The sequence below is a fragment of the Nesoenas mayeri genome, assembly GCF_963082525.1.
Source record: "Nesoenas mayeri genome assembly, chromosome: 33".
Lineage (NCBI taxonomy): Eukaryota > Metazoa > Chordata > Aves > Columbiformes > Columbidae > Nesoenas > Nesoenas mayeri.
In genome coordinates, this window is record NC_137573.1 from 287109 (window position 1) to 308214 (window position 21106).

At 58.8% G+C, this 21106-nt stretch overlaps 2 protein-coding genes across 2 annotated transcripts in view; one reads left to right on the forward strand and one right to left on the reverse strand.

The window, feature by feature from the left end:
- The window catches only part of PSENEN (presenilin enhancer, gamma-secretase subunit), a 156706-nt gene that overhangs the window by 49585 nt on the left and 86015 nt on the right, over positions 1 to 21106 (reverse strand). The gene's annotated exons all lie outside the window — the stretch shown is intronic.
- LOC308051188 (histone-lysine N-methyltransferase 2B-like) overlaps positions 795 to 21106 on the forward strand; it is a gene marked incomplete at both ends in the record, with an annotated part of 29759 nt that continues 9447 nt past the window's right edge. Inside the window, 7 exons of the mRNA XM_080361538.1 lie at positions 795 to 886; positions 1935 to 2020; positions 2940 to 3043; positions 8725 to 8862; positions 11818 to 11976; positions 17095 to 17215; positions 18685 to 18763. Of these exons, the coding sequence (XP_080217664.1) occupies positions 795 to 886; positions 1935 to 2020; positions 2940 to 3043; positions 8725 to 8862; positions 11818 to 11976; positions 17095 to 17215; positions 18685 to 18763 (779 nt within the window). The remainder of the gene's footprint in view (positions 887 to 1934; positions 2021 to 2939; positions 3044 to 8724; positions 8863 to 11817; positions 11977 to 17094; positions 17216 to 18684; positions 18764 to 21106) is intronic.

Consider the following 21106-nt stretch of genomic DNA (forward strand, 5'->3'; position numbering starts at 1 on the left):
GGGGTGGTGGGGGTCCCGTGGTGCCCCCCAGCACCCATGGGTGCCCCCATGTTCAGCAGAGCTTCACCGCGACGTGCTGGGGTGCTGCTGCGGGGGAGGGGCGGGGGGGCGCCGAAGAGACCTTCCGACAGGTGGGGGAGGGCAGCACCCATGGGGGGGTGGGGGGCACCCGTGGGTTGGGGGGGGTCAGTAATGGGGGGTCCCATGGGGGAGTAGCTATGGGGGATATTAATGGGGGTCCCTATGAGGTGGGGGGACCCATGGGGGGTGTCTATGGGGGGGTCAGTGACACCCATGGGTGGGGTTGTGACGTCATTGGGGTCAGTGACACCCGTGGGTGGGGGTTGTGACACCATTGGGGTCAGTGACACTCATGGGTGGGGTTGGTGACACTCATGGGTGGGGTCGGTGACACCCATGGGGGGGGGTCAGTGACACCCGTGGGTGGGGTCGGTGACACCGTTGGGGTCAGTGACACCCATGGGTGGGGGGGTCAGTGACACCCATGGGTGGGGTCAGTGACACCCATGGGTGGGGTCGGTGACACCCATGGGGGGGGTCAGTGACACCCATGGGTGGGGTCGGTGACACCCATGGGTGGGGGGGTCAGTGACACCATGGGTGGGGTTGTGACACCATTGGGGTCGGTGACACCCATGAGTGGGGGGGTCGGTGACACCCATGGGTGGGGGGTCATTGACACCCATGGGTGGGGGTTGTGACACCATTGGGGTCGGTGACACCATGAGTGGGGGGGTCGGTGACACCCATGGGTGGGGGTGTCAGTGACACCCATGGGTGCCCCTCGCCCTCCCCCAGCTGATGGCGGCGCCTTCCCCGGGTTCGACATCAGAGACGCCCTGAGCTGCAGTGGGGGAGGGGCCGGGTGAGAGGGGGCGGGGCCAAGGGGGGAGGGGGCGGGGCCAAGGGGGAGGGGGCGGGGCCAGAAAAGGGGAGGGGTCAAGTGGGGGGGTGGGGACAAGTGAGGGGAAAGGGCCAGAAGGGGGAGGGGTGGACCAGAAAAGGGGGCGGGGCCAGGAAAGGGGGGAGGGGCCAGGAAAGGGAGGGGGTGGGTCATTTTGAGGGGGCGGGGCCAGGAAAGGGGAGGGGCAAAAGGGGGGTGGAGCCAGGAAAAGGGGAGGGGTCAAAAGGGGCGGGGCCAGAAGAGGGGGGTGGGTGGGGTCAAATGAGGGGGCGGAGTCAGAAAGGGGAGGGGTCAAAAGGGGGTGGAGCCAGAGAAGGGGCAAAGGGGGGCGGGGCCAGGAAAGGGGAGGGGCCAAGAGGGGGTGGAGCCAGATAAGGGGCAAAAGGGGCGGGGCCAGAAAAGGGGAGGGCAAAAGGAGGCGGGACCAGGAAAGGGGAGGGGTCAAAAGGGGGTGGAGCCAGAGAAGGGGCAAAAGGGGGCGGGGCCAGGAAAGGGGAGGGGCAAAAGGAGGCGGTACCAGGAAAGGGGAGGGGTCAAAAGGGGATGGAGCCAGAGAAGGGGCAAAAGGGGGCGGGGCCAGGAAAGGGGAGGGGTCAAAAGGGGGCGGGGTCAGGAAACCAGAGGGGTCAAAAGGGGGTGGAGCCAGAGAAGGGGTAAAAGGGGGCGGGGCCAGGAAAGGGGAGGGGTCAAAAGGGGGCGGGGCCAGAAGAGGGGGTGGGTGGGGTCAAATGAGGGGGCGGAGTCAGAAAGGAGAGGGGTCAAAAGGGGGCGGGGCCAGGGAGGGGGTGGGGAAAGGGGGGGGCGGGGGGGGTTGGGTTGAAATGGGAGTGGGGGGGTAATTTGGGGGGTTCAAGGGGGGGCTGGGGGGGGGAATTTGGGGGTCCCAGGGTCAGTTTGGGGGGGGTCTTAAACTTTGGGGGTTCAGGGAGGGTCCTTGGGGGGTTTTTGGGGTCCCAGGGTCACTTTGGGGGGGTCTTGGGGTGTTTTTGGGGTGCTGACCCCCCCCCAGCGGGCTGTTGCCCCAGGTGGTTCCCCCCCCGTCGCCCGATCACAACTACGCATTGGGGACCCCCCCGGACCCCCCGACATCCCCCGGTGAGTGCCTGGACGCCTGGTCGCCCGATCACAACTACGCATTGGGGACCCCCCCGGACCCCCCGACATCCCCCGGTGAGTGCCTGGACGCCTGGGTCCCTTTTTGGGGCGGGGGGGGGAAGAAGGAGAGGGGGCTCCCGGACGCCTGGGTCCCTTTTTGGGGGGGTTCCCCGGACGCCTGGGTCCCTTGTCGGGGGGGTCCCAGATACCTGTGTCCCCTATGGCGGGGGGTAGGGAAGCACCCGGACGCCTGGGTCCCTTTTTGGGGGGGAGGGGAAGAGGGAGAGGGGGCTCCCGGACGCCTGGGTCCCTTTTTGGGGGGGAGGGGAAGAGGGAGAGGGGCTCTCGGACGCCTGGGTCCCTTTTTGGGGGGGAGGGGAAGAGGGAGAGGGGGCTCCCGGATGCCTGGGTCCCTTTTTGGGGAGGAGAGAAAGAGGAAGAGGGGGCTCCCGGACACCTGGGTCCCTTTGGGGGGATGGAAAGGGGACGCCTGAGTCCCCTGTAGCGGGGAGGGGGGTTCCCGGACGCCTGGGTCCCTTTTGGGGGGGTCCCCAGATACCTGGGTCCCCTATGGGGATATAGGGAAGCACCCGGACGCCTGGGTCCCTTTTGGGAGGTCCCAACCACCTGGGTCCATTATGGGGGGTGAAGGGGACACCCGGACGCCTGGGTCCCTTTTGGGGGGATTCTGGATACCTGTGTCCCCTATTGGGGGGAAGGGGGCACCCGGATGCCTGGGTCCCTTTTGGGGGGGTCCCGGATACCTGTGTCCCCTATGGGGGGGGTAGAGAAGCACCCGGACGCCTGGGTCCCTTTTGGCGGGTCCCAACCACCTGGGTCCATTTTGGGGGGTGAAGGGGACACCCGGACGCCTGGGTCCCTTCCCCCCCGCCCCCCGCTGACCCCGCCCCTCCCCCAGGCCCCGAGGGGGCGGAGCCGGCGGTGCCCAAGGCGGCGGGGGGGGGAGGGGCGGACGAGCGGCTCTGCGCCCTCTGCCTGACCACGGGGGACCAGCCCGCGCAGGTGGGGGGGGGTCTATGGGTGGGGGGTCCATGGGTGGGGGGTCCATGGGTGGGGGGCAATGGGTGGAGGGGTCAATAGGTGGGGGTCAATGGGGAGGGGTTAATGGGGAGGGGGATGGGTGGGGGGCAATGGGGGGGGTGTTAGTGGGGAGGGGGATGGGTGGGGGTCAATGGGTGGGGGTCAAAGGGTGGGGGATTAATGGGTGGGGGTCAATGGGTGGGGGTCAATAGGGGGGTAGTGGGGAGGGGTTAATGGGGAGGGAGATGGGTGGGGGGCGGTGGGGGAGGGGTTAATGGGGAGGGGTTAATGGGGAGGGGTTAATGGGGAGGGGGATGGGTGGGGGTCAATGGGGGGGTCAATGAGTGGGGGGCAGTGGGGAGGGGATGGGTGGGGGTCAATGGGTGGGTCAATGGGTGGGGGGTCAATGGGTGGGTCAATGGGTGGGGGGTTAATGGGTGGGGGTCAATGGGTGGGGGTCAATGGGTGGGGGGCAGTGGGGGAGGAGTTAATGGGGAGGGGGATGGGTGGGGGGTCAATGGGTGGGGGGTCAATGGGGGGGACAGTGGGGGAGGGGTTAATGGGGAAGGGGATGGGTGAGGGGTTAATGGGTGGGGGTCAATGGGTGGGGGTCAATAGGGGGGTAGTGGGGAGGGGTTAATGGGGAGGGGGATGGGTGGGGGTCAATGGGTGGGGTGTTAATAGGTGGGGGGTCAGTGGGTGGGGTGTTAATGGGTGGGGGTCAATGGGTGGGGTGTTAATGGGTGGGGGGCAGTGGGGAGGGGTTAATGGGGAAGGGGATGGGTGGGGGGTTAATGGGTGGGGGTCAATGGGTGGGGGTCAATAGGGGGGTAGTGGGGAGGGGTTAATGGGGAGAGGGATGGGTGGGGGGTCAATGGGTGGGGGTCAATGGGGGGGGTCAATGGGTGGGGGGTTAATGGGAGGGGCAATGGGTGGGGCGTCAATGGGGGGTCAATGGGTGGGGGTCAATGGGTGGGGGGGAGTGGGGATGGGGTTAATGGGGAGGGGGATGGGTGGGAGTCAATGGGGGGGGTCAATGGGGGGGCAGTGGGGGAGGGGTTAATGGGGAGGGGGATGAGTGGGGGGTTAATGGGTGGGGGTCAATGGGTGGGGTGTTAATGGGTGGGGGGTCAGTGGGTGGGGTGTTAATGGGTGGGGTGTTAATGGGTGGGGGTCAATGGGTGGGGTGTTAATGGGTGGGGTGTTAATGGGTGGGGGTCAATGGGTGGGAGGTCAATGGGTGGGGGTCAATGGGTGGGGTGTTAATGGGTGGGGGGTCAGTGGGTGGGGTGTTAGTGGGTGGGGTGTTAATGGGTGGGGTGTCAATGGGTGGGGGGCAGTGGGTGGGGGGCAGTGGGTGGGGTGTTAATGGGTGGGGTGTTAATGGGTGGGAGTTCAATGGGTGGGGTGTTAATGGGTGGGGTGTCAGTGGGTGGGGTGTTAATGGGTGGGGGCAATGGGGGGGGCAATGGGTGGGGGGCAGTGGGTGGGGGGCAGTGGGTAGGTGTCTCTATGGTCTCTGTGGGTCTCGATGGTCCCTGTTGGTCTCTATGGGTCTCTATGGTCTCTGTGGGTCCGTATGGGTCTCTATGGGTCTCTATGGTCTCTGTTGGTCCCTATGGGTCCCTATTGGTCTCTATGGGTCTCACTGGGTCTCTATGGTCCCTGTTGGTCTCTGTGGTCTCTATGTGTCTCTATGGGACTCTATGGTTCCCTATGGGTCTCTATGGGTCTCTATGGTCTCTATGGTCTCTATGGGACTCTATGGTTTCTATGGGTCCCTATTGTTCCCTATGGTCTCTATTGGTCTCTATAGATGTCAGTAGGTTCTATAGGCACCTATAGGTCCTGTTCCCCCCGCAGGACGCGGGCCAGCTACTCTATATGGGGCAGGACAAGTGGGTCTCTATGGGTCTCTATGGGTCTCTATTGGTCTCTATAGGTGTCTATAGGTGCCTATAGGCCCCTATAGGTCCCGTTCTCCCATAGGACGCGGGGCGGCTGCTGTACCTGGGGCAGGACGAGTGGGTCTTTATGGGTCTCTATTGACCTCTATGGGTCTCTATGGGTCTCTGTGGGTCTCTATGGTCTCCATGGTCTCTATTTGTCTCTATGCGTCTCTATGGGTCTCTATGGTCTCTATGGTTCCCTATTGGTTTCTATGGGTCTCTATTGGTCTCTATGAGTCCCTATTGTTCTCTATGGGTCTCTATGGGTCTCTATGGTCTATGGGTCCCTATTGTTCTCTATGGATCTCTATGGTCTCTATTGGTCTCTATGGGGGTCTATAGATGTCAGTAGGTTCTATAGGTGTCTATAGGCGCCTATAGGTCCTGTTCACCCCCCAGGACGCAGGCCGGCTACTCTATATGGGGCAGGACGAGTGGGTCTCTATTGGTCTCTATGGGTCTCTATAGATGTCAGTAGATTCTGTAGGTGTCTATAGGTCTTTATAGGTGCCTATAGGCCCCTATAGGTCCCGTTCTCCCTATAGGACGCGGGGCGACTGCTGTACCTGGGGCAGGACGAGTGGGTCTCTCTGGGTCTCTATGGGTCTCTATGGGTCCCTGTTGTTCTCTATGGGTCTCTATGTGTCTCTATGGTCTCCATGGTCTCTATTTGTCTCTATGGTCTCTATGTGTGTCTGTGGTTCCCTATTGGTCTCTATGGGTCTCTATGTGTCTCTATGTGTCTCTATGGGTCTCTATGGGACTCTATGGTCTCTATGGGTCTCTATTGTTCTCTATGGGTCTCTATGGTATCTATTGGTCTCTATGGGTCCCTATTGTTCTCTATTGTTCTCTATTGTTCTCTTTTGTTCTCCATTGTTTTCTATTGTTCTCTATTGTTCTCTGTTGTTCTCTATGGTCTCTATGTATCTCTATGGATCTCTATGGATCTCTATAGGTATCAGTAGATTCTATAGGTGTCTATAGGTGCCTATAGGCCCCTATAGGTGCTCATTCTCCCATAGGACGCGGGGCGGCTGCTGTACCTGGGGCAGGACGAGTGGGTCTCTATGGGTTCCTATTGTTCTCTATGGGTCTCTATGGTCTCTATTGGTCTCTATGGTCTCTATGGGTCTCTATGGGTCTCTATTGATCTCTATGGGTCTCTATGGTTCCCTATGGGTCTCTATGGTCTCTATGGTTCTCTATGGGTCTCTATGGGTCTCTATGGTCTCTGTTGGTCTCTATGGTCCCTATGGTTCCCTATGGGTCTCTGTGGTGTCTATGGTCTCCATTGGTTTCTATGGGTCTCTATGGGTCTCTATGGTCTCTATGGTTCCCTATTGGTCTCTATTGGTCTCTATGGGTCGCTGTGGGTCTCTATGTGTCTCTCTGGTCTCTATGTGTCTCTATGGTCTGTATGTGTTTCTATGGTCTCTATGTGTCTCTATGGGTCTCTATGGGTGTCTATGGGTCTCTATTGGTCTCTATGGGTCTCTATAGATGTCAGTAGATTCTATAGGTGTCTATAGGTGCCTATAGGTGCTCATTCTCCCCATAGGACGCGGGGTGGCTGCTGTACCTGGGGCAGGACGAGTGGGTCTCTATGGGTCTCTATGGGTCTCTATTGGTCTCTGTAGGTGTCTATAGGTGCCTATAGGCCCCTATAGGTCCCGTTCTCCCATAGGACGCGGGGCGGCTGCTGTACCTGGGCCAGGACGAGTGGGTCTCTATGGGTCTCTATTGACCTCTATGGGTCTCTATGGATCTCTATGGGTCTCTATGGTCTCTATGGGTCCCTATGGTCTCTATGGGTCTCTATGGTCTCTATGGGTCTCTATGTGTCTCTATGGTCTCCATGGTCTCTATTTGTCTCTATGGTCTCTATGTGTGTCTATGGTTCCCTATGGGTCTCTATGTGTCTCTATGGTCTCTATGGGACTCTATGGTCTCTATGGGACTCTATTGTTCTCTATGGGTCTCTATTGTTCTCTATGGGTCTCTATGGTATCTATTGGTCTCTATGGGTCCCTATTGTTCTCTATTGTTCTCTATTGTTCTCTATTGTTCTCTATGGTCTCTATGTATCTCTATGGATCTCTATGGATCTCTATAGATGTCAGTAGATTCTATAGGTGTCTATAGGTGCCTATAGGCCCCTATAGGTGCTCATTCTCCCATAGGACGCGGGGCGGCTGCTGTACCTGGGGCAGGACGAGTGGGTCTCTATGGGTTCCTATTGTTCTCTATGGGTCTCTATGGTCTCTATTGGTCTCTATGGTCTCTATGGTTCCCTATGGGTCTCTATTGATCTCTATGGGTCTCTATTGATCTCTATGGGTCTCTATGGTTCCCTATGGGTCTCTATGGTCTCTATGGTTCTCTATGGGTCTCTATGGGTCTCTATGGTCTCTGTTGGTCTCTATGGTCCCTATGGTTCCCTATGGGTCTCTGTGGTGTCTATGGTCTCCATTGGTTTCTATGGGTCTCTATGGGTCTCTATGGTCTCTATGGTTCCCTATTGGTCTCTATTGGTCTCTATGGGTCGCTGTGGGTCTCTATGTGTCTCTCTGGTCTCTATGTGTCTCTATGGTCTGTATGTGTTTCTATGGTCTCTATGTGTCTCTATGGGTCTCTATGGGTGTCTATGGGTCTCTATTGGTCTCTATGGGTCTCTATAGATGTCAGTAGATTCTATAGGTGTCTATAGGTGCCTATAGGTGTTTATAGGCCCCTATAGGTGCTGATTCTCCCCATAGGACGCGGGGTGGCTGCGGCAGGGGCAGGACGAGTGGGTCTCTATGGGTCTCTATGGGTCTCTATTGGTCTCTATAGGTCTCTATAGGTGTCTATAGGTGCCTATAGGTCCCGTTCTCCCATAGGACGCGGGGCGGCTGCTCTACCTGGGCCAGGACGAGTGGGTCTCTATGGGTCTCTATGGGTCTCTATTGATCTCTATAGGTCTCTATAGGTGTCTATAGGTGCCTATAGGTCCCGTTCTCCCATAGGACGTGGGGCGGCTGCTCTACCTGGGCCAGGACGAGTGGGTCTCTATGGGTCTCTATGGGTCTCTATTGATCTCTATAGGTCTCTATAGGTGTCTATAGGTGCCTATAGGTCCCGTTCTCCCATAGGACGCGGGGCGGCTGCTGTACCTGGGCCAGGACGAGTGGGTCTCTATGGGTCTCTATTGATCTCTATAGGTCTCTATAGGTGTCTATAGGTGCCTATAGGTCCCGTTCTCCCATAGGACGCGGGGCGGCTGCTCTACCTGGGCCAGGACGAGTGGGTCTCTATGGGTCTCTATTGGTCTCTATAGGTCTCTATAGGTGTCTATAGGTGCCTATAGGTCCCGTTCTCCCATAGGACGCGGGGCGGCTGCTCTACCTGGGCCAGGACGAGTGGGTCTCTATGGGTCTCTATTGATCTCTATAGGTCTCTATAGGTGTCTATAGGTGCCTATAGGTCCCGTTCTCCCATAGGACGCGGGGCGGCTGCTCTACCTGGGCCAGGACGAGTGGGTCTCTATGGGTCTCTATTGATCTCTATAGGTCTCTATAGGTGTCTATAGGTGCCTATAGGTCCCGTTCTCCCATAGGACGCGGGGCGGCTGCTGTACCTGGGCCAGGACGAGTGGGTCTCTATGGGTCTCTATTGATCTCTATAGGTCTCTATAGGTGTCTATAGGCCCCTATAGGTCCCGTTCTCCCATAGGACGCGGGGCGGCTGCTGTACCTGGGGCAGGACGAGTGGGCGCACGTGAACTGCGCGCTCTGGTCGGCCGAGGTGCAGGAGGACGGGGACGGGGCGCTGCGCAACGTGCACGCCGCCGTGGCCAGGGGGCGCCAGATGGTGCGTGGGGCACCTGTGGGGCTGGGGGGGGCACTTGTGGGGCTGGGGGAGGCACTTATGGGGCTTCAGATGGTGATTTCGGGGGTTAAAGTGGCGATTTTGGGGGTTAAAGTGGTGGGTTTGGGGCATCCGGGGGAGCACCCATGGGTGATACGGGACACTTGTGGGGCTGGGGAGGCACTTATGGGGCGTCAGATGGTGATTTCGGGGGTTAAAGTGGCGATTTTGAGGCATCTGGGGGAGCAGTTATGGGGCTGGGGGGGTGGTTATGGGGCTGGGGGGGCACTTGTGGGTCTGGGGGAGGCACTTATGGGGCTTCAGATGGTGATTTTGGGGGTTAAAGTGGCGATATTGGGGCATCTGGGGGAGACACTTATGGGGCTGAGGGGGAGCAGTTATGGGGCTGGGGGGGTGGTTATGGGGCTGGGGCACTTGTGGGTCTGGGGGAGGCACTTATGGGGCGTCAGATGGTGATTTTGGGGGTTAAAGTGGCGATATTGGGGCATCTGGGGGAGACACTTATGGGGCTGGGGAGGCACTTATGGGGCTGAGGGGGAGCAGTTATGGGGCTGTGGGGGTGGTTATGGGGCTGGAGGGGCGCTTATGGGGCTGGGGGAGGCACTTATGGGGCGTTAGATGGTGATTTTGGGGGTTAAAGTGGCGATTTTGGGGCATCCGGGAGAGCAGTTATGGGGCTGGGGGGGAGCAGTTATGGGGCTGGGGGGGTGGTTATGGGGCTGGGGAGGCACTTATGGGGCTGGGGGGGGCAGTTGTCGGGCTGGGGAGACACTTATGGGGCTGGGAGGGACACTTATGGGGCTTCAGATGGTGATCCTGGGGCATCTGGGGGAGCACCCATGGGTGCTGGGGAGACACTTATGGGGCTGAGGGGGAGCAGTTGTGGGGCTGAGGGAGCACTTATGGGGCTGGGGGGGGCACTTGTGGGGCTGGGGGAGGTACTTATGGGGCTTCAGATGGTGATTCTGGAGGTTAAAGTGGCGATTTTGGGGCATCCAGGGGAGCACCCATGGGTGCCCCCCACCCATGGGTGCTGTTCCCCAATCTCTATAGACCCCCTGGGGTCCCGAATCTAATGTGGGGGTTCACTTTGGGGCTCAACTTTGGGTGCAATTCCCATCCTTTTGGGTCCAATTTTTGATCATTATGGAGGGTGCCGAGCACCCATGGGTGCCCCCCACCCATGGGTGCTGTCCCCCAATCCCTATAACTCCAATGGGGTGCAGGGACTGATCTAAGGGTTCAGTTTGGGGTTCAGATTTGGGTCCAATTCCCATCATTTTGGGTCCAACTCTTGAGTATTTGGGGGGGTCGTTGAGCACCCATAGGTGTCCCCCACCCATAGGTGCCCCCCACCCATGGGTGCTCCCCTATAAACCCCATACAGTCCAGAATCTGATGTGGGGGTTCAGTTCGGGGTGCGGATTTGGGTCCAATTCCCATCCTTTTGGGTCCAATTTTGGAACATTATGGGGGGGTGGTGGAGCACCCATGGGTGCCCCCCACCCATGGGTGCCCCCCTTGGGTCCCAGTCATCACCCTGGCGTCCTGAATCTGATGGGTTTGGGGTTCAGATTTGGGTGCAATACCCATGATTTTAGGTGCAATTCTTGGGTATTTGGGGGGGGTCGTTGAGCACCCATGGGTGCCCCCCACCCATGGGTGCTGTCCCCCAATCCCTATAACCCCCCTGGGGTCTTATTGGGGTTCAGGCTCTTAATTTAATGTTTGGATTTGGGTGCAATTCCCATCCTTTTGGGTCCAATTCTTGGGTATTTGGGGGGGGTCGTTGAGCACCCATGGGTGCCCCCCACCCATGGGTGCTGTCCCCCAATCCCTATAACCCCCCTGGGGTCTTATTGGGGTTCAGACTCTTAATTTAATGTTCAGATTTGGGTGCAATTCCCATCATTTTGGGTCCAACTCTTGGGTATTTAGGGGGGTCATGGAGCACCCATGGGTGCCCCCCACCCATGGGTGCTGTCCCCCAATCCCTATAACCCCCTGTGGTCCAGAATCTAATGTGGGGGTTCAGTTCGGGGTGCGGATTTGGGTGCAATTCCCATCCTTTTGGGTCCAATTTTGGAACATTATGGGGGGGGTGGTGGAGCACCCATGGGTGCCCCCCACCCATGGGTGCCCCCCTTGGGTCCCCATTATCCCCCTGGGGTCTCACTGGGGTTCAGGCTCTTAATTTCAGGTTCAGATTTGGGTGCAATTCCCATCCTTTTGGGTCCAACTCTTGGGTATTTGGGGGGGTCATGGAGCACCCATGGGTGCCCCCCACCCATGGGTGCTCCCCTTGGGTCCCCATTATCCCCCTGGGGTCTCACTGGGGTTCAGGCTCTTAATTTCAGGTTCAGATTTGGGTGCAATTCCCATCATTTTGGGTCCAACTCTTGGGTATTTGGGGGGGTCATGGAGCACCCATGGGTGCCCCCCACCCATGGGTGCTGTCCCCCAATCCCTATAACCCCCTGTGGTCCAGAATCTAATGTGGGGGTTCAGTTCGGGGTGCGGATTTGGGTGCAATTCCCATCCTTTTGTGTCCAATTTTGGAACATTATGGGGGGGTGGTGGAGCACCCATGGGTGCCCCCCACCCATGGGTGCTCCCCTTGGGTCCCCATTATCCCCCTGGGGTCTCACTGGGGTTCAGGCTCTTAATTTCAGGTTCAGATTTGGGTGCAATTCCCATCATTTTGGGTCCAACTCTTGGGTATTTGGGGGGGTCATGGAGCACCCATGGGTGCCCCCCACCCATGGGTGCCCCCCTTGGGTCCCCATTATCCCCCTGGGGTCTCACTGGGGTTCAGGCTCTTAATTTAATGTTCAGATTTGGGTGCAATTCCCATCCTTTTGTGTCCAATTTTGGAACATTATGGGGGGGTGGTGGAGCACCCATGGGTGCCCCCCACCCATGGGTGCCCCCCCCCAGCGCTGCGAGCACTGCGGCCGCCCCGGGGCCACCGTCGGGTGCTGTTTGGCCACCTGCGTGTCCAACTACCACTTCATGTGCGCCCGGCGCCGCCGCGCCGCCTTCCAGGCCGACAAGCGCGTCTTCTGCCGGCGCCACCGGCGGCTGCTCGACGGCACCGTGAGCACCCATGGGTGCTGGGGGGGGGGGGGGGGGGGTATGGGTGGGGTGTGGGAGGGGGTGGGGGTGGGATATGGGGGGATATTGGGGCATTCGGGGGGAGTTATTGGGGGTTTTGGGGGGGATGTGGGGGGATATAATGTTGAGCACCCATGGGTGGCTAGCACCCTGACCCCCACCCGTGGGTGCTGGGGGGGTAGGGGGGGGTTGGGGAGGGATATGGGGGAGATATGGGGTGATTTAGGGGAGTTATTGGGGGATTTGGGGCAGTTATTGGGGGTTTTGGGGGGATACAGTGTTGAGCACCCATGGGTGGGGGTCAGGGTGCTGGGCACCCATGGGTGCTGGGGGGATCATGGGGTCATTATGGGTCATTATTGGGTCGTTTTGGGGGCATTTGGGGGGATTTTGGGGAGATTTGGGGCACTTCTTGGGGGTTTTGGGGGGTATTTGGGGGTTATATAGTGTTGAGCACCCATGGGTGCCCAGCACCCTGACCCCCACCCATGGGTGCTGGGGGGATCATGGGGTCATTATGGGTCATTATGGGGGGAAATTGGGGTGATATGAGGGGGATTTGGGGCAGTTATTAGGGGTTTTGAGGGAGATTTGGGGGAGTTATGGGGGGATATAGTGTTGAGCACCCATGGGTGCCCAGCACCCTGACCCCCACCCATGGGTGCTGGGGGGATCATGGGGTCATTATGGGTCATTATTGGGGAGATTTGGAGAGATATGGGGGGGATTTGGGGCAGTTTTTGGGGGTTTTAGGGGGATACAGTGTTGAGCACCCATGGGTGGGGGTCAGGGTGCTGGGCACCCATGGGTGCTGGGGGATCATTGGGTCATTATGGGGGGATTTGGGGGAGTTATTGGGGGATTTGGGGGGGGATTTGGGGGGATTTAGTGTTGAGCACCCATGGGTGCCCAAGCGCGTCTTCTGCCGGCGCCACCGGCGGCTGCTCAACGGCACCGTGAGCACCCATGGGTGCTGGGGGGGAGGGGGGGGTATGGGTGGGGTCTGGGGGGGGTGGGGGTGGGATATGGGGGAGGTATGGGGGAGTTATTGGGGGTTTTGGGGGAGATATGGGGGGATTTGGGGAAGTTATGGGGGATTTAGTGTTGAGCACCCATGGGTGGGGGTCAGGGTGCTGGGCACCCATGGGTGCTGGGGAGTCATAGGGTGATTTAGGGTCATTATGGGGGGATATTGGGTCATTTTGGGGGAGCTATTGGGGGTTTAGGGGGAGTTATGGGGGGATAGAGTGTTGAGCACCCATGGGTGCCCATCACCTTGACCCCCACCCATGGGTGCTGGGGAGTCATAGGGGGGTCTGGGGGTGATATTGGGGCATTTTGGGGGAGCTATTGGGGGTTTAGGGGGGATTTGGGGGGATTTAGTGTTGAGCACCCATGGGTGCCCAAGCGCGTCTTCTGCCGGCGCCACCGGCGGCTGCTCGACGGCACCGTGAGCACCCATGGGTGCTGGGGGGGAGGGGGGGGTATGGGTGGGGTGTGGGGGGGGTGGGGGTGGGATATGGGGGAGGTATGGGGGAGTTATTGGGGGTTTTGGGGGAGTTATGGGGGGATTTAGTGTTGAGCACCCATGGGTGGGGGTCAGGGTGCTGGGCACCCATGGGTGCTGGAGGGATCATTGGGTCATTATGGGGGGATATTGGGTCATTATGGGTCATTATGGGGGGATTTGGGGTAATTTGGGGGAGTTATTGGGGGTTTTGGGAGAGTTATGGGGGGATAGAGTGTTGAGCACCCATGGGTGCCCAGCACCCTGACCCCCACCCATGGGTGCTGGAGGGATCATGGGGTCATTATGGGTCATTATTGGGGAGATTTGGAGAGATATGGGGGGGATTTGGGGCAGTTTTTGGGGGTTTTGGGGGGATACAGTGTTGAGCACCCATGGGTGGGGGTCAGGGTGCTGGGCACCCATGGGTGCTGGGGAGTCATAGGGTGATTTGGGGTCATTATGGGGGGATATTGGGTCATTTTGGGGGAGCTATTGGGGGTTTAGGGGGATTTGGGGGGATTTAGTGTTGAGCACCCATGGGTGCCCAAGCGCGTCTTCTGCCGGCGCCACCGGCAGCTGCTCGACGGCACCGTGAGCACCCATGGGTGCTGGGGGGGGGGGGGGGGTATGGGTGGGGTGTGGGGGGGGTGGGGGTGGGATATGGGGGAGGTATGGGGGAGTTATTGGGGGTTTTGGGGCAGTTATTGGGGGTTTTGGGGGAGTTATGGGGGGATTTAGTGTTGAGCACCCATGGGTGGGGGTCAGGGTGCTGGGCACCCATGGGTGCTGGGGAGTCATAGGGTGATTTGGGGTCATTATGGGGGGATATTGGGTCATTTTGGGGGAGCTATTGGGGGTTTAGGGGGAGTTATGGGGGGATATAGTGTTGAGCACCCATGGGTGCCCATCACCCTGACCCCCACCCATGGGTGCTGGGGAGTCATAGGGGGGTCTGGGGGTGATATTGGGGCATTTTGGGGGAGCTATTGGGGGTTTAGGGGGGATTTGGGGGGATTTAGTGTTGAGCACCCATGGGTGCCCAAGCGCGTCTTCTGCCGGCGCCACCGGCGGCTGCTCGACGGCACCGTGAGCACCCATGGGTGCTGGGGTGGGGGGGGGGGGGTATGGGTGGGGTGTGGGAGGGGGTGGGGGTGGGATATGGGGGGATATTGGGGCATTCGGGGGGAGTTATTGGGGGTTTTGGGGGGGATTTGGGGGGATTTAGTGTTGAGCACCCATGGGTGGGGGTCAGGGTGCTGGGCACCCATGGGTGCTGGAGGGATCATTGGGTCATTATGGGGGGATTTGGGGGAGTTATTGGGGGATTTGGGGTAATTTGGGGGAGTTATTGGGGGTTTTGGGAGAGTTATGGGGGGATAGAGTGTTGAGCACCCATGGGTGCCCAGCACCCTGACCCCCACCCATGGGTGCTGGGGGGATCATGGGGTCATTATGGGTCATTATTGGGGAGATTTGGAGAGATATGGGGGGGATTTGGGGCAGTTTTTGGGGGTTTTGGGGGGATACAGTGTTGAGCACCCATGGGTGGGGGTCAGGGTGCTGGGCACCCATGGGTGCTGGGGGATCATTGGGTCATTATGGGTCATTATGGGGGGATTTGGGGGAGTTATTGGGGGATTTGGGGGGGATTTGGGGGGATTTAGTGTTGAGCACCCATGGGTGCCCAGCACCCTGACCCCCACCCATGGGTGCTGGGGAGTCATAGGGGGGTCTGGGGGGGTTATTGAGTCATTATGGGGGAATTTGGGTGAGATATGGGGGGGATTTGGGGGAGTTATGGGGGGATATAGTGTTGAGCACCCATGGGTGCCCAGCACCCTGACCCCCACCCATGGGTGCTGGGGATCATTGGGTCATTATGGGGAGATTTGGGGTCATTATCATAGCATTTTGGGTTCATTTTGGGTCATTTTTGGGGTGTTTTAGGTCATTTTGGGGTCCATTTGGTGCCATGGGGGGGTGGGTGATTCGGGGGGCACCCAATGGGCTAGCAGGCGCTGGTTCCCAATGGGCTGCTGCGTTTTGGGTCCATTTTGGGTCCATTTTGCTCAATTTTGGGGTGTTTTGGGTCATTTTGGGGGTATTTTGGGTCATTTTTGGGGTGTTTCGGGTCATTTTTGGGGTGTTTGGGTGATTTTGGGTGATGTGGGGGCACCCATGGGTGCCGTGGGCGATGGGTGGGGCTGCTGGTGCCATTGTGGGGTTGTGGTGCTCGATTTTGGGTCATTTTGGGTTATTTTGGGTCATTTTTGGGGTATTTTGGGTCATTTTTGGGGTGTTTTGGGTCATTTTGGGTGACGGGGGCACCCATGGGTGCCATTGCAGTCACTGGTTCCCAATGGGTGCTGCTGTGCTTTGGGGTCATTTTGGGTCCATTTTGCTCAATTTTGGGGTGTTTTGGGTATTTTGGTCATTGTATTTTGGGTCATTTTTGGGGTATTTTGGGTCATTTTTGGTGCATTTTGGGTCATTTTTGGGGTGTTTTGGGTGATTTTGGGTGATGTGGGGGCACCCATGGGTGCCGTTGCAGGCCAATGAGGGGTTGTGGGTGCTGCTTGTGATTTTGGGGTCATTTTTGGGTATTTTGGGTCATTTTGGGGTATTTTGGGTCATTTTTGGGGTATTTTGGGTCATTTTGGGGTGGTTCATGGGTCATTTGGGTGACGGGAGCCCCATGGGTGCCTTGCTGTCATTGGTTCATGGGTGCTGCTGTGCTTTGGGCTCAATTTTGGGTCCATTTTGCTCAATTGTTTGGGTCATTTTTGGGTATTTTGGGTATTGGGTCATTTTTGGTGCATTTTGGGTCATTTTTGGGGTGTTTTGGGTGATTTTGGGTGATTTGGGGGCACCCATGGGTGCCGTTGCAGGCGCTGGTTCCCAATGAGGGGTTGTGGGTGCTGCTGCATTTTGGGGTCATTTTGCTCAATTTTTGGGTCATTTTGGGTTATTTTGGGTCATTTTTGGGGTATTTTGGGTCATTTTTGGGGTGTTTTGGGTCATTTTGGGTGACGGGGGCACCCATGGGTGCCATTGCAGTCACTGGTTCCCAATGGGTGCTGCTGTGCTTTGGGGTCATTTTGGGTCCATTTTGCTCAATTTTGGGGTGTTTTGGGTCATTTTTGGGTCATTTTTGGGGTATTTTGGGTCATTTTTGGAGTATTTTGGGTCATTTTTGGGGTGTTTTGGGTGATTTTGGGTGATTTGGGGGCACCCATGGGTGCCATTGCAGGCACTGGTTCCCAATGAGGGGTTGTGGGTGCTGCTGCATTTTGGAGTCATTTTGCTCGATTTTTGGGTCATTTTGGTTATTTTGGGTCATTTTTGGGGTATTTTGGGTCATTTTTGGGGTGTTTTGGGTCATTTTGGGTGACGGGGGCACCCATGGGTGCCATTGCAGTCACTGGTTCCCAATGGGTGCTGCTGTGCTTTGGGGTCATTTTGGGTCCATTTTGCTCAATTTTGGGGTGTTTTGGGTCATTTTTGGGTCATTTTTGGGGTATTTTGGGTCATTTTTGGGGTGTTTTGGGTGATTTTGGGTGATGTGGGGGCACCCATGGGTGCCGTTGCAGGCGCTGGTTCCCGACGGGGGGTTCTCGGTGCTGCGTCGGGTCTTTGTGGATTTCGGGGGGCTCACCCTCAAGCGCAAGTTTTTGGGGGGGCTGGAGCCCGACAGCGTCCACATGAGCATCGGTACGGGGGGGCACCCATGGGTGGGGGGCACCCAAGGGTGGGGGGGCACCCATGGGTGGGGTTTTTGGGGGGATTTGGGGGTGTTTTGGGGGGGATTTGGGGGGAGGGGGGTGGGGTTGGGGTGTTCGGTTTTGGGGGGTCAGGGGCACCCATGGGTGGGGGGCACCCAAGGGTGGGGGGGCACCCATGGGGGGGGTTTTTGGGGGGGATTTGGGGGGATGGGGGTGGGGTTGGGGTGTTGGTTTTGGGGGGGTCAGGGGCACCCATGGGCGCTGGGGGGGGGAATCATTGATTGGGGGGGTTGGGGGCACCCATAGGGGACCCTGATTGGGGGGGTCCCAAGAGCACCCATGGGTGCTGGGGTTTCCTGATGGGGGTCCCTGTTTTGGGGGGGGTGGGGGGCACCCATGGGTGCTGGGGGGGTCCCTGATGGGCAGTCCCTGATTTGGGGTCCCTGATGGGTCCCTGTTGGGGGGTCCCTGTTTTGGGGGGTCCCAGGAGCACCCATGGGTGCTGTGGGTCCCTGACGGGTGGTCCCTGTTTTGGGGTCCCTGTTGGGGGGGTCCCTGTTTTGCGGGGGGTCCCAGCAGCACCCATGGGTGCTGGGGGGGGGGTCCCTGTTTCGGGGGGGTCCCAGGGGCACGCATGGGTGCTGTGGGTCCTGACGGGTCCCTGTTTTGGGGCCCCTGATTGGGGTCCCTGTTTGGGGGGGGTGGGGGGCACCCATTGGGTGCTGGGGGAGGTCCCTGATGGGGGGTCCCTGTTTTGGGTCCCTGATTGGGGTCCCTGTTTTGGGGGTTCCCAGGAACACCCATGGGTGCTAGGGGGGGTCAGGGGCACTCATGGGTGCTGGGGGGGGTCCCTGATTGGGGTCCCTGTTTTGGGGGTCCCCAGCAGCACCCATGGGTGCTGAGGGGTCCCTGATGGGGGGGTCTCTGTTTTGGGGTCCCTGTTTCGGGGGGGGTCCCAGCAGCACCCATGGGTGCTGAGGGGGGTCCCTGACGGAGGGTCCCTGTTTTGGGGTCCCTGACGGGATCCCTGTTTTGGAGTCCCTGGTTTGGGGGGGGGTCCCAGCAGCACCCATGGGTGCTGGGTGGGGGGGTCCCTGTTTTGGGGTCCCTGACGGGATCCCTGTTTTGGAGTCCCTGGTTTGGGGGGGGTCCCAGCAGCACCCATGGGTGCTGGGTGGGGGGGTCCCTGTTTTGGGGTCCCTGACGGGATCCCTGTTTTGGAGTCCCTGGTTTGGGGGGGGGTCCCAGCAGCACCCATGGGTGCTGGGTGGGGGGGTCCCTGTTTTGGGGGGTCCCTGTTTTGGGGGGGTCCCTGTTTTGGGGTCCCTGTTTTGGGGTCCCTGACAGAGTCCCTGTTTTGGGGGGGGGTCGAGGACACCCATGGGTGCTGTGGGGGGGTGGGGGGCACCCATGGGTGCTGGAGGGGTCCCTGATGGGGGGTCCCTGTTTTGGGCGCAGGCTCCATCCGCATCGACGCGCTGGGGGCGCTGACGGAGCTGTCGGACAGCGGGGGGCGGCTCTTCCCCGTCGGCTTCCAGTGAGCAACTGGGCATACTGGGAGTACTGGGATAGACTGGGAGCGTCAATGGGAGGTGGGAGTACTGGGATAGACTGGGAGCGTCAATGGGAGGGACTGGGATGGACTGGGAGGGACTGGGAGGGTCAATGGGATGGACTGGGAGGGACTGGGATGGACTGGGATATACTGGGAGGGTCAATGGGATATACTGGGAGGGTTAATGGGAGGGACTGGGATAGACTGGGAGGGTCAATTGGATGGACTGGGGGGGACTGGGAGGGAACTGGGATAGATTGGGAGGGTCAATTGGAGGGACTGGGATGGACTGGGAAGGTCAATGGGATATACTGGGAGGGTCAATGGGAGGGACTGGGAGGGAACTGGGTTAGACTGGGAGGGACTGGGAAGGTCAATGGGAGGGACTGGGAGGGGAACTGGGATGGACTGGGAGGGACTGGGAAGGTCAATGGGAGGGACTGGGAGGGAACTGGGATGGACTGGGAGGGGGACTGGGAAGGTCAATGGGAGGGCCTGGGAGGGAACTGGGATGGACTGGGGGGGACTGGGAAGGTCAATGGGAGGGACTGGGAGGGAACTGGGATGGACTGGGAGAGTCAATGGGAGGGACTGGGATATACTGGGATGGACTGGGAGGCACTGGGATAGACTGGGAGGGTCAATGGGAGGGACTGGGATGGACTGGGATATACTGGGAGGGTCCATGGGATGGACTGGGATAGACTGGGAGGGTCAATTGGAGGGACTGGGATGGACTGGGAAGGTCAATGGGATATACTGGGAGGGTCAATGGGAGCGACTGGGATAGACTGGGATAGACTGGGATGGACTGGGAGGGGACTGGGATGGACTGAGAGGGTCAATGGGAGGGACTGGGGGGGACTGGGATGGAACTGGGATAGACTGGGAGAGTCAATGGGAAGGTCAATGGGATCAACTGGGATGGACTGGGATATACTGGGAGGGAACTGGGATGGACTGGGATGGTCAATGGGATCAACTGGGAGGGTCAATGGGATCGACTGGGATGGACTGGGAGGGATTGGGAGGGTCAATGGGATGGACTGGGATGGACTGGGATGGTCAATGGGATCAACTGGGAGGGTCAATGGGATCAACTGGGATGGACTGGGAGGGTCAATGGGATGGACTGGGAGGGATTGGGAGGGTCAATGGGATGGACTGGGATGGACTGGGATGGTCAATGGGATCAACTGGGAGGGTCAATGGGATCAACTGGGATAGACTGGAAGGGTCAATGGGATGGACTGGGAGGGTCAATGGGAAGGACTGGGATGGACTGGGGGGAACTGGGATGGACTGGGATGGACTGGAAAGGTCAATGGGATATACTGGGAGGGTCAAGGGTAGGGACTGGGGGGGACTGGGATGGAACTGGGATAGACTGGGAGAGTCAATGGGAGGGTCAATGGGATCGACTGGGATGGACTGGGATATACTGGGAGGGAACTGGGATGGACTGGGATGGTCAATGGGATATACTGGGAGGGTCAATGGGAGTGACTGGGATGGACTGGGATGGACTGGGATGGACTGGGAAGGTCAATGGGATATACTGGGAGGGTCAATGGGATGGACTGGGATGGACTGGGGGGTCAATGGGATGGACTGGGATGGACTGGGATGGTCAATGGGATCAACTGGGAGGGTCAATGGGATCAACTGGGATGGACTGGGAGGGTCAATGGGATGGACTGGGAGGGATTGGGAGGGTCAATGGGATGGACTGGGATGGACTGGGATGGTCAATGGGATCAACTGGGAGGGTCAATGGGATCAACTGGGATGGACTGGGAGGGTCAATGGGATGGACTGGGAGGGATTGGGAGGGTCAATGGGATGGACTGGGATGGACTGGGATGGACTGGGATGGTCAATGGGATCAACTGGGAGGGTCAATGGGATCAACTGGGATAGACTGGAAGGGTCAATGGGATGGACTGGGAGGGTCAATGGGAAGGACTGGGATGGACTGGGGGGAACTGGGATGGACTGGGATGGACTGGAAAGGTCAATGGGATATACTGGGAGGGTCAAGGGTAGGGACTGGGGGGGACTGGGATGGAACTGGGATAGACTGGGAGAGTCAATGGGAGGGTCAATGGGATCGACTGGGATGGACTGGGATATACTGGGAGGGAACTGGGATGGACTGGGAGGGTCAATGGGATATACTGGGAGGGTCAATGGGAGTGACTGGGATGGACTGGGAGGGAACTGGGATGGACTGGGAGGGATTGGGAGGGTCAATGGGATGGACTGGAATGGACTGGGATGGTCAATGGGATCAACTGGGAGGGTCAATGGGATCAACTGGGATGG